Genomic DNA, 13223 nt, shown 5'->3' on the forward strand with positions numbered 1-13223 from the left:
TGAGTCCTCTTAGCAGAAAGATACTTTCTTTAGAAACTAGGTCTGGGCTCTTTGGAATGTTAACTTTGTACACTGGTACAGAACATACTCTTACTCAGTGCATTCAGCCAGAGATTTTGTAACGAGGAGACAGCCCTCAAAGAATCCTCCATAGAAATGCATGGGGTTAGTTCGTAACGTTAATATGGCAGTAGTCTCTACGCATATCCCACCTTGAATAGGAAAATAGATACTCAATAATTGCCCAAAGTGCGTTGCAAGATGGCTGCCAAGTGAGGGGACTTGCCTAAAAAGGACTGGTTTAGCTCAGTGCATCTCCTGAACAGCTCTCCCGTCTCTGCATGATATTTAGTTCAGGCGATGCTATGACCCATTGAAATGATTCTAGAACATGCCTGGCAGGCAGGCATTTCTGCAGTCTAATGGCCAGCACGGAATGGCTCAGGAACTTCTCCCCTCAGGCCCTCAGACTCATTAATGCGAATACAGACATGCCTACTACACTTGGAATCAGGACTTACACCTGAACTAAGGACTTAAAGATGTGGTTGTCACTGTCTTGCATTCGATATTTTCTGCTCGTTATTGTAATAATAATTATTATTAATATCAATGCTTATTAGTAGTATATTTATTACTTCTGTTTTACGCACAAAGGAGGGTGTCAGTTTCACATGAAGTCACTAAGCCGCATGTACTCTCTACAACTAGGTGACAAATACGGTACTTGAAGTTGAACTTGAATTGCATCATTACATGTTTCAAATTAAATTAAAATGATTTCAATGATTTCTCCATCCCCTTGCACTTAGGTTAACTCAAAAGCCACAACTCAAACCACAACAGATAGGATACTACAATAGTGTTGGTGGTAAATTAGTAAATTTAAAGAGGTGGTGGTTGGGGGGGGTTCTTAGTGCAAATAAAACTAGTGCAAAATTGCTTCTTTTTTTATGATAGGCTTGGGGTCATTGGGGCTTTGAGTAGTCTTATAGCAGAAGAAAAGATTATATTTTTGAAACAGGTGGTTTTAGTTTAAATGGATCTGTAGTGCTTTCCAGAGCAGAGCTGTGAGATGTGGTGGTTTGGGTGAGACGTCCTCCAATCTTACTGTTTTTATTGTTGATTACTTTTGCACGGTTTAAGGTGCATTCTGTGTACAGAGTGCAGACTGAGGGATGATGAGGGCACCACCAATTATATTATATCCACCATTAGTCACGGTCTCATTATTATACACACTGACAAAGGCTGCAAGGATAAGATGTGTGTTACCCCTGCTGCTATGAGGTGAAAATAAATCAAAAAGAAAGGTTTTGGGAGTGCGACCATTTTCCGAACAGTCTGTTGGATCACACACCCACTGTAAACAAACAGGAGAGTGCCGTGTTTTGGGAAAAAAAAAACAAAAAAAAAAACTGATTTATACACCAAGTTTAAATGGAACCATGTCAAATGCATAGACGCCTCAGATGTCAAAATAAACAAAAATCCTCAATGAGGCATTGAGTTGACTGCAATCTGAATCATGTGCGTAGACATAGGTACACTTATTACTCATGCTTATGTACAATGCTAAGGTTGTTACTGCATACTACTACATTTGTTCTAAGCAATATATGTGTGATGTGAGTGATGTCATTTGATGAGCAAATATAGGACTATCCATAGATGACTGAATAGAGTTCATTAAAAAAAAAAAGTCCTCCTTTATTGAACATACAAAATAGTCAACTACAGTTAACAAATAATGAAAATATGGCCATAATGGCCTCAGCAACAAATCAAAGAGGTAGACAGGCCCAAACATGGATGTACAACTGATACTGGTGCTGTTACGCTAGCTTGGGACTGAAGGAGCCCCCCTTACCTTTTTCTTCAAAAGTACCGTCAAGCATTGTCTGGCGACTCTTAAGTCAGTATTAATGAGCTCCTTGGGACCCAAACGCAAGCCAAATTGAAAAAGTGACCAAAAATTAAATTAATTGAAAAATTCCTGCCGCCATCGCTGGTCATTTCAAATGAATTAAGACTGCAAATTACACTCACTCCCACCCACCCACACACACACACTTCTATACAATCTGCTCATCACAAACAACCAAAGACAGGACACAAACCATCACCACATAAACAAACATTCAAGACTCCAAGAAAAACCACTGAAACTTAACGTACACGTAACATATAACTAATTATTTCATGATTTAATGAAGGAATGTTTGACCTATTTTTACCCAGTACTGCACCGTGAGAGTGCATTGGATAAAAGGCATGCTGTTGCATGGTGCTCAGTACCAACGTTAAGGAACAGAAAAGTAGCTATTCTGACTATTCTGTGCACCTCAAAAGCTGACACTAATATCTATTTCCCACCACGTCGATATAAGTGCTTGAGAGGAGTTAAAAGATCCAGTGTAGGTGATTTGGGCATTTTAAAAATGTCTTCATATTGTAAGCCTTAAGTAAACGTGCATCAAAAATGTCCATGGTTAGAGAATGCAACTGTAAAAAAAAAAAAAAAAAAAAAAAAGGGGCCCTTAAAGGAACAAAGTTAAATGCCTGAGGGAAAAGACTGTTTTTGACTAAAGACGATTATATAAAACACACAGCTGCACCAAAACATACCACTTGTACAAACATTTGAGGCTATATCATTATAAGTGCTGAAGATGAAATAAAAGATCTATTTTTAGGTGATATGGGCATGTAACTTTAAAAAGGTCCCACTGCTCATATCGTCAGCCATAAGTAAACGTGAATCAAATCAAAAAGTCCAAGCTTACAGACTGAAACTGTAAAAACCTAATAAATATATGGCCCTTAATTGAACAAAGCTTCATGAGCCTGTTGATCAAACAAAACATATAGGTGCACCAAAATATACCACTTGTTTAAAAATACAAAGGTTTCTAACAACAAATGTGAAACTTTACCCAGACTCCAAAGATCCCATTTAAGGCACCATGGCAATCCAGGATGAGCAGTGACTCTGCTACCACTCACAGTACAGCATAATCAGCCTCTCGTCATCTCTGTTGTGAGAAGTGATGCCTTTGCATACAAGATGCAGTCCCATGGAGACAGTCCAAGAGTGGTCATTGTGTCCTCTTTTATAAAAGTCAATATAAATGTGTGTGGTTCAAATGTGAGCAGACTACAGCATGGTTAACGGTCAACTGGAAAATCCACTGACCAATGCATTGTCCCAGTGTCCATCAAAGTGCCAAGTCTGTTTGGATAAACAAGAAAAGGACTGATCGTTTGACAGAAAACTCCACTCACCAAGGAAGCAAGGAGAAGGATCGGCCCTGTAAAGAGGGCTGATTGAGCACGAGACGAGGCACTGTAAAATGAGGCTGGCTACAGGGCACGTCTTCATGCCAAGAATTCCTCCTGCCTCTGCACTTTCTGGTAATCTCCATTAAAGGGTTTGTGGTCCTCCAGTGCGTAGCTTCCTTCGTCCTTCTTCTTCATCCGATAGGCCATGATTGAGACCAGCATGACTGCTAGTGCTAGACCGACAATCCCCCCACAAATGACACCTGCACAGGACGAAGAATTTTATTACAATTATCCATTAATATTGTTATTTTACTTAGCCCATTGCCATCCAACTAGCTAAAAGCCACCTCTGTCATTTGCTAAATGTTGCTATGTTCTGAACGTCTGTATTTTACAGCTTGGATGTCAAAAAATTGGATCTACTTCACAGGTGTGCAAATAGCGTTCTAAAGAACGCAGGACAATGGGAAATTCAACCAAGCAGTGGAATAAGAGCTAGTTAGAAATCTTAACATATTTATATTACTGGGGCCCAGCAGTTCAATACTGGAGCATGTGCCCCAGTAAAAAGGGTCTATTGATGTCCATGGGGCAAAGTATAAGATATAGTGAAAAAAGAGAATGTCCATGTTGGCACACCGAAGTAGCTCCCAAACTTTATTATAAAAACGGCACTGTTTCGAGCAAACAGTGTTTTCTTCAGGCTGGTGCGTAGAGATTCTCTTATGTTTCAACTATCCATCACTGCCTTATTTACAATTGGTTTCTTACACTGTTTTCCAATGTGTCCTATACAATTATATACAATGATATACTCTGTTGTGTTGGTACATTGGTAAGAGTATCCTTGCCTGCCAAAACTTCTTTCCTCTCCAGAAGGGTCTGGTGGTCAGATGAACTCTCAAGAGACTTGGTATTGGTCCGCCTGATATCGTTGGCAAAGACAAAGTCTTCATCCTTATGAAAAAAAGAAAAAAAAAAAAGTTGTTAATTTTTCTGGACATGACAACAATTATGTTGCCTGAAATGGTAAACACATTGATAGACACACAGAGGCCCCGATTAAAGGTTTTGGAATTTTTTTGCAAATCAGTATAAGTATTAAGTAAGTATATATACTCTTTTGATCCCGTGAGGGATATTTGGTCTCTGCATTTATCCTAATCCATGAATTAGTGAAACACACACAGCACACAGTGTACACACAGTGAGGTGAAGCACACACTAATCCCAGCGCAGTGAGCTGCCTGCATCAACAGCGGCGCTCGGGGAGCAGTGAGGGGTTAGGTGCCTTGCTCAAGGGCACTTTAGCCGTGCCTACTGCTCGGGGTTCGAAACGGCAACCCTCCGGTTACAGGTCCGAAGTGCTAACCAGTAGGCCACGGCTGCCAAAATCAGTGTATCATTAAATTGATAAAATGGCATACATCATCTACTTCCTACATCTACAGAGCTTTTACCTCAAAATAAAGGAATTCTACTTAGATCTGGGAGGAGTTTGTTTACAATGAACTTTCTCCAGTATGGTCAAGGAGCTCTTCCTCACAGATGAAACATGGAGTCTTTAACATGTGCAAAGCAAACTACTTATTACTCATTAATTTATATCTTTGTTAATCAGGGCCACAGAGACAGGAGGTGTAATATAAATGAGGGCTTACAAACGGCCTAGGCAAAATTTGGCACCAAGATAGTGAGAGAAAGTGGAATAGAACATTATGTGCAATATTCCAATATGTGGTTTAATGTTCTGCATTATGTCCAATATTCCAATATGTGGTTTAATGTTCTGCATTTTTCATTAGTGGGTCACTTTGACACTAAAAGTATGATTCTATGTAATGACTATGATATCTGTACTGTCCCTGTGTATATCTGTGTGAGACTATGTATATAAGCGGGAATATTATGACTTTGCAGTGTTTCACTGTTCTGCATAGCTGCATTAGTAGCGGTCTGCTCCTGATTGCCAGGTTGCCACTAATCAGAGTCTGATTCAGTGTAGTCCATATGAGATGGGATGACCAAAGTCATCTTCCGTCAGCCTGGAAGGATACTTAAACCCTAACTATTTCCTTGTCTAGTTAGAGCAGCTGATGGATCTTTAGGTGAAGTCATGCTGTCTCTCCCTTGATGTGCATCATTGTAAATAAAATCTGACTGGGTCTCTATTCATCTGTGGTATCAAAATTACCATCAATAACATGCAATTATCAATTTTCCCTGATCAACCCAGGGAAACACCTCAGCATGTGTCAAGTAAAAAATAAAGAAGGATATACTTACAGGCTTTGGCCTCTCAACTCCCTTCCTGACTTTCGGGACTATGATGTCCACAATGGCAGTTGTGGTGGGGGCTAGTGGGGGCATATCCGTGGCTTCATCATAATCCTCCTCTGGAACTGAGGTCCCATCTTCATCTTCCACAGTCACTACTGCTGCTGTTGTTGTTGTTGTTGTTGTCGTTGTTGTGCCTTCCACCACCTCCTCCTCCTCCTCCAAATCTATACTCGTCTCCTGCAGCGTAGTGGTGACCACTGTGACTTTTTCCTTACTGCCGGACACCGAGGCAGTGGTAGATTCTTTGTTGTCGATGGGAGCTGAAGAGGTTGTGGTGGGGGCTAGTGGGCGCATATCAGTGGCTTCCTCCTCTGGAACTGAGGTCCCATCCTCATCTTCCACAATCACTACAGCTACTGTTGTTGTTGTTGTTGTTGTTGTTGTCGTCGTCATTGTGCCTTCCTCCTCCTCCAAATCTATACTCGTCTCCTGCAGCTTAGTGGTGACCACTGTGACTTTTTCCTTAGTGTCGGACACAAAGGCAGTGGTAGATTCTTCGTTGTCGATGGGAGCTGAAGAGGTTGTGGTGGGGGCTAGTGGGGGCAGATCAGTGGCTTCATCTTCCACAATCACTACAGCTGCTGCTGTTGTTGTTGTTGTCGTTGTGCCTTCCTCCTCCTCCAAATCTATACTCGTCTCCTTCAGCGTTGTGGTGACCACTGTGACTTTCTCCTTAGTGCCGGACACCAATGTAGTAATGTCTACCTTCTCAGCAGGCGGGGTAGTTGTGTTTTTCCCTTCCACAGTGTCATGAATGTGAATGTGTGTGGTGTGATGGTGAAGTGTGTCTGAGTCAGAGGTCTCCATGGGAGGTATAATCGTAGTGACTGGAGATAACGAGACAGATATGCGAGACTTGTCGACAGCAATGGGAATCTTTTCAGTTGTTTGCTGTACAGTGCTGAATGGTGCATCTGTTACCGAGGATGTTTCAGTGACATTGATGAGTGTGACCTGGCCTCCATTGACATTACCCAAATCTGTGGATGAAAAGATTCAAAACAACTGAAACCTTTAAAAAGCAGAAGTGGGTTCACAAGTGTGTACACAAAAGGATGAATCATAATTGTACAGACAACATTGTTCCACATTTTCTGCTGAGGTATGTGGAAAGCCAGCATAATGCTTACCATCTTCTCCTGAGCCAGAGCCTGAACCGGAGAATTCCGCGTCATCTCCAGATGTGTCTAGATCCTCTGGTGGGATGTTGGTAGAGGACTGAAAGGTGGAGACCATTGGATACTCATCAGTACTTATTATAAATGCCACATTGTTGCAACCAGACATTCCTGTACTATGACAAATGAAGGTCCTTTTTTTGACATGGACAACTGATTATTCTGATATACTCGATGGCCCTTATCTATCTTTTTGAAATGTGTCTTTTAAACTGAGGTTGTTCTAGGCATATGCCAACTAACAACTAGAAGTAAGTCTTCACAGTGACATGAAATATGACGACTACATAAACGACGGTAAAGCTAAGAAATGCAACAAGCTACATTACAACTTGAGTGGTGCAGTACCACTCAAAACAAACATGTTCGATAGGAGAAGAGAAGGCGGTTTTGTTGACTAAAGTAGACAGGCTATGGCGTAAGCTTAATTTGTTCCTGCAAATAAATGGTCATCAACAACCATGCTAGATGATTTGTTAGGAGTTTGCATTAACATTCTGGCTACTACAGTATTTCACTCCACGGTCATCTGTTATTGGTAACCATTTGTCAGTGTGTAAACAGCAGATATTGTCTGGAATATGACTGTTCAGGTCTGACTGTGTACACAGCTTTCGCATAATGTACAAAGGCTATGGTTAACTGAGCAGTGATCTCCCACACCCAATAAAATGCTTGCGGACCGAAAAACAAGTATGTAAGTGTCCATGTCACTATAGATAGCCCTAATGATGGTGGGATCAGTTTATCCAAATATACCAATGACTTGACTTCCAATATATGTACACACACACGCTAAAATCAATGGAATTTCTATACTAGTTTCACTTTCGCCCCTCTTGTTGTGCTCCTGATCTATTCACTAAAACATGACATCACTGGGGTGGTTAAGTGCCCAACGAAGGTGACAAGGAGTTCTGTACTTCATTTCCAGGTATGACTCACTAACGTCTTTTAGTGAGTCATTCTCATTCTTTATCAGGTTTCAAATCCTGTGGATCAGGATATCTTAGTGATTCAGCCTTCTATAACAAGTTATATATCCCTATAATCAAACAATAATCCAATGTAACTGCGTAAGTCTTTCTGACATTTAGCTTGTAGACCTACCCTGAAAACAGTCCCATATTCCTCCAATTCATCCATCAGGTTTTAAAATGTGCTAAATATTTTAGAACCTCATCAGCAAACAGAAAAATGAATTCTTGTGTGTTCCCATACATATCCCTTTAATGTTAACATTCTGTCTAATCCACTCACTCAGTGGCATCAGTGGCCATTGAAATATTTAGGGAGGCTGGACAGTTTCATAGTGCTAGGGTGAAGGTTTGACACCATTGGGGGGGGCCTAAACTTTTTTCAGAATTTTGCAACGGGCCTGTGGGCCATAGACTCTAAAAACCCAATCCTGATAACACTTTATATTAAGTCAAAAGCCTTACTTCTCTGCATCTGGGTTGACATACTGTGGTGACTGATGTACCCAATATATTGTCTTGTGTCTTGTAGTCTTTGCTTGACTAGTCTGTATGAATGACCCTTATCTACTTTGTGCACAATAAATGTGAATAGTTCAGACAGCAGTTTCATGTGGCACTTTGCAAACTGCATGGCGAGCACATGTGGTATGCTGTAAACCGAAATAAACCCACACTCTCAATTTGAAAGAACTATACTGTATCACAATACTTTTCCACTGTAAAAACACTGTTCTGTTAGCCTAGAAATCTAGACGCACCCTAGCGGCGTCAATGATATAGGATGGCCCCGCCAGGCTACTGTTCTGTGTGCTCTTCTCACACAAATGTTTTTTTTTTCTAAGTTCTGAACCATTTTCGGATCATACGTTTATCCGTGATGATGGCGTATGGGATCAACACTGAGTCATAGCCTACCATTCCAGAGAACAACACAAAGGTCATGTGTAGGCGGCTGTCTTAGGAAATCAAGCCTGTTTGGGCATGCCTTCACAGCGGCCAGAATAAAAGAATACGGGTGGAACTGGTCAAATGGAGCAATTACAGTAGGCTAGAGACGCAATGATCAAATTTCGTTATGATCAAAAACCCATCCTTTTCCTTTGATGGGTGGGTAGCCTAGCCCGGTTTTAGGCCTATCCAAAATAGAAAAGGTAAATTAAACGGCAACGGTAACCACTTAATTTCATTTAGCCTAACTAAACGAAAACACTTCTTTAGGTGAATTCAGTAGCCTGCCAACACATACTTGTACACTGTTTCATATGACTGACGTAGCCTGTGAGGTATGGAGAATTTTACTCGGACGAGATTGGCTGTAATTCGCCTTTGTCGGAACACACCCGCAAAAACAGCATGCTGAGACACGAACTCTAGCCTTACTCATATTTAACTCGCATTACAAACGTGAAAACAATGGCAGCGTCATTTTTCCTATTAAAGGTTTCCTCAGTGGCCTAACAGGCGTGCGTAACGTTATATGCTATAAAATATTAAGTAGCCTAACTTTAAATACATTTGGCTGTGATTTAATTTAGCTTTATTCTCACAAGCGCCACAGTAAAACAAACCAACTCACCGAGAGAGCAGACACCAATGAGCTGATGTAGAAAACAAGTAGGCCTATCCTTGTCAAGTGAATCCTCATGGTCTTGAGATCTTTGTAGCAACCTTGTTTAAAGTTACGTATATAGGCTTACTGTGAAACAGAACAGTGATCCTTTCGTATTCGTTCACTTTGAAGATGTTTCAGCGGTTCTGTTGTACTGCGCTAAAAGCCAACTACAACTGTAATGAAGACTAATCTAACAGACACTTTACAACTTCCTTTCACCACACTGATTAACTTTAGCCCCTTCCCCCTGAACTCCACCCTCCAGGCTGCACCAAAGGTGTGAACTTATCCGGCCACCCTTCACCAAATTTGGAAACATCCGCCACTCGCAGGGACTGACTTCTCCAAGAGTAAGCCTATAGCTTCCTTCCCTTCGTTGTACGCGCATGGGGGCGTTATTGAAAGTTTCTGTTTGTTTCTCTGTTAGTTTAGGTCACCTGCGCGTAATGAAGTGTTCTCGAGTGTTACATTAATGTCTACAACAAAATTAGCTTAATTAAAAGTGGTTCAATGCCCCCCCCCCATAAAGACTATGAACGTCCTAGTCATAACTCTCGATATTTCAAAATTAGCCTAGATCTAGATTTTTCTTAAAACAAGTTTTACATTTGACATTTTATAGAGCATTACACTAAAGTCCAATTCATTTGCATGTAAAATCCTCTAGGAACAGAAACGGAGAGCCCATATAAGGTGTTCTGTAACACATTGGATTGACAATCTAATTTTATTATAGACAAAGGAAGCCAAAGACAGCTATGTCAATGCAGCCACTAATGAAACAATTGTCTCAATGCAATCCAGCTCTGCAATAGGCTACAACTTCAAAAACACAAAGTGGATAGTGTCAATGCATGTTTATCATAAACAGTTTGCGCCCCACCCTCCTTATCGGCCTGAGCACTACTAGGCTGGGCTAGGGCTATATTTATAAAGCCTGAAACGGCGGCGACATTCAAGATTCATGATTCAATAATTGCCATACAACAGAAGTTGTTAGGAATTTGCTGCAGTGTGCTCTACAGTATAACAGACAAGACAACACCAAACATAGATAAGAAGCCAAAGACATAGACATAGACATAGACATCAGACATAGTACATTCATCCATGGCTCGTCCCTACATAGGCAAGAGTCAAAAGTGGCAGTTGACATTTTAGTAGAAGTTTACCCAAAGTTCAGGATTTAAGTTCACTTCCAAAAGTGCAAATATCACAGGGTGATGATGACAATAAATAAAATAAATATACTGTATAGTACTGTGGCATATAGCATGAATACAATTTAAAACATATTGCTAAAAAAAGAGCAAAAACACACTATCCAAGACCTATGCTGACTTGATCTGCTTCCATAAGGTATTGGTGCAAGGATGGAGAGTTATTTAAAAATCTGATTACACTACAGTATGTGCTATTTAAAAAGCGGGAGGTCTTTGTGTTAATAGCCCTCAGCCTTCTACCTGATGGGAGGATCTTAAGGAGGTGCTTGGCAGGATGAGTTGCATCCAGCAGGATTTTCATGCCCCTGCGTTGCATGTGGGCCTTGTAGATTTCTGCTAAGGGGGTGAGTTTGCAACCTATGATCTTTTCGGCCGTGTGAACTATTCTGTCTAGCTGTAGCTTGTTCTGAAAAGTGGCATTTCCATACCAGACAGTAATAGAGAAGGAGAGAATACTCTCAATAGTGGCGTGATAGAATTGCAGCATCCCCTTGCAGGCCACCCCAAATTTTATCAGCTGCCTGAGAAAAAAGAGCCTCTGGTGGGCTTTGCTAATGATACAGCTCAGGTTGTCTCCCCATTTCATAGAGGATGAGACTATGGTCCCTAAGAACCTAAAGCTGCCCACCCATGCAACATGCAACTGCGGGTGCACGTGTGTCCAAAATATTTAAGTCAAATAAAACTCCTATTTTATTTGATGAATAAAACATCAATTAAAATTGACTATAAGCAGTTTATTTTGACAGACACTGAATATTTTGCCCTGTCACTAGCAGAAAATGAGTCTGCATACATTAGGCCTACAACCGATTACAACCAATAGCCCTAGCCTAAATACTGTAGAGTCTCACAAAAGGCCAGAGTTCAGTTAACGGGTTTATTAACACAAAAACAAGTGCAGGTATAGAACACAGCGGGCCGTGTCAGGCCCAGAACCGAAAAGAGACAGAACTTCCTCAACCCAATCCCTATATCCCCAGGGGGTCCGCCCCTTCTCACCAGGCTGCCAATCATCAGCGTGCCCTGGGTTATACATAGCTGATTGACAGCCAGTCGCTACATTACCCCCTCACGTCAAAGTTCCTCGACCCTGAGGGAACAACAAATACACACAACACAACACAACAACTTTAAAAAAAGTCTCTCAGATGGGCCGGCGGTCTTCTTCGCCTCTGGGGCCGAGCAGGCACCACCATATCACATGTGGGAGAGAGTGGCACTGGGGAGGGGGGTGTGGTGAAAATGTCTGGATGTGTGTCTGTGTGCCTATTTCTGGGCGTATGTAGGGCCCAGTGCCCCTCCAGCTGAGTGAGTGCAGGGTGAGTAGTGTCTGGGTGGGGGCTGTTAGGGGAGGTCTGTGAGGGCCTTTGTGGGAGCTGGGGGTTAGCATCTCCGTGGTAGGGGGCCAACCTGTCTCTATAAATGGCCACTCGTCTGCCACGTGGAGGTAGCTGTACTCTGTATTCATGGGTTTCATCAGGTCCCTTTACACAGGTGTATTAATCAAGCACCATGCAGTCTGCATTTATAATCAAGGTGCATGATTGTATACACCTGTGGAAAGGGACCTGATGAAACCTATGAATACCACCTCCACTAGTCGCTCCAACACTCTACAGGGGCCTACCCAGTCACTGTCCAGCTTAGGGCAACAACCTTTTTTTTTCTGCGGGCTGTGGACCCAAACCAGCTCTAGTGGTTCCAGGTGGCAGCCCTTGTAGTGTAGATCGTAGTTTCTGTGTCTCGCCCCTGTGCTCTGCAGCTGTACGTGTGCAAAGTCGTGGGCTGTCTCTAGGCGGTCTTGCCGTCTCAGAACTTCCTCAACCATATATACGTTAGACCGGCACATCCGGGAACTTGACTCGTGACAAACGTTCCCGCCCCTTTCGGGGGGAAAACAAACAACCCCTCTCATTAACTCCAACGCAAATTAGGGTCAATAAACGTAATTCGTACAGAAATCGCAGGAGTAAATAATAACAAAAAATACCACAAATCAATATGACCACTCAATACATAACCACTTTGCCGGTCGTTGACCGTGAAAGATACCTACAAAAGCTTAATTCAATTAATATAAAAACATGTCCCTTCAGTCTCCCGAGTACGAAGTGGTGCAACAACCCCACTCAGTGACCAGAAGTGTTATACGGTCTTCTCTTCTTATGGCTTGTAGCCATAATTTTCTTCTGTCAGGATTTTTTTGAGGACATGGTAGGCAAAAGAAACTCAGGGAGGGGTTCTTAGCTGTGTGGTTGGTACATGTCTACCGGTTTACTCTGGCTTGTTCTGAGGGAATGTTTTCCCCTCAAAAGGGGCATGGCGCAAACAACCTGCTCTGTGTGACGCGGGTCCGGTTGTAAGTATAATACCTCCATGTCCTCAACCCAATCCCTATATTCCCAGGGGGTCCGCCCCTTCTCACCAGGCTGCCAATCATCGGCGTGCCCAGGGTTATACATAGCTGATTGACAGCCAGTCGCTACATTACGTTAATAAAACAAAATATGATGCGTGACGTTGGATTTACATTTCTGCCGTTTATAGTTCACTATGCCTGAAATTAGCCACGATAGGCCTAGAATTTTCATTGTTTTAACCA

General features: G+C 42.0%; 1 protein-coding gene across 2 annotated transcripts; it reads right to left on the reverse strand.

The window, feature by feature from the left end:
* Positions 1-1685: 1685 nt before the first annotated feature.
* Positions 1686-9636, reverse strand: LOC121693058 (syndecan-1-like). Of its 2 annotated transcripts, XM_042072217.1 has the most exons (6): positions 9360-9636; positions 6756-6843; positions 6209-6605; positions 5572-5980; positions 4137-4242; positions 1686-3545 (listed from the first exon to the last, which is right to left on the reverse strand). In XM_042072217.1, exons 1-6 carry the CDS (start codon positions 9426-9428, stop codon positions 3379-3381), a joined length of 1236 nt encoding a protein of 411 aa, XP_041928151.1. In that variant the 5' UTR covers positions 9429-9636; the 3' UTR covers positions 1686-3378. The 2 variants fall into 2 exon arrangements, with proteins under 2 accessions (XP_041928151.1, XP_041928150.1); XM_042072216.1 differs by having other exon boundaries at positions 5572-6605.
* Between the last annotated feature and the right edge of the window lie 3587 nt (positions 9637-13223).

This window comes from Alosa sapidissima, chromosome 19 (assembly GCF_018492685.1).
Source record: "Alosa sapidissima isolate fAloSap1 chromosome 19, fAloSap1.pri, whole genome shotgun sequence".
NCBI lineage: Eukaryota > Metazoa > Chordata > Actinopteri > Clupeiformes > Clupeidae > Alosa > Alosa sapidissima.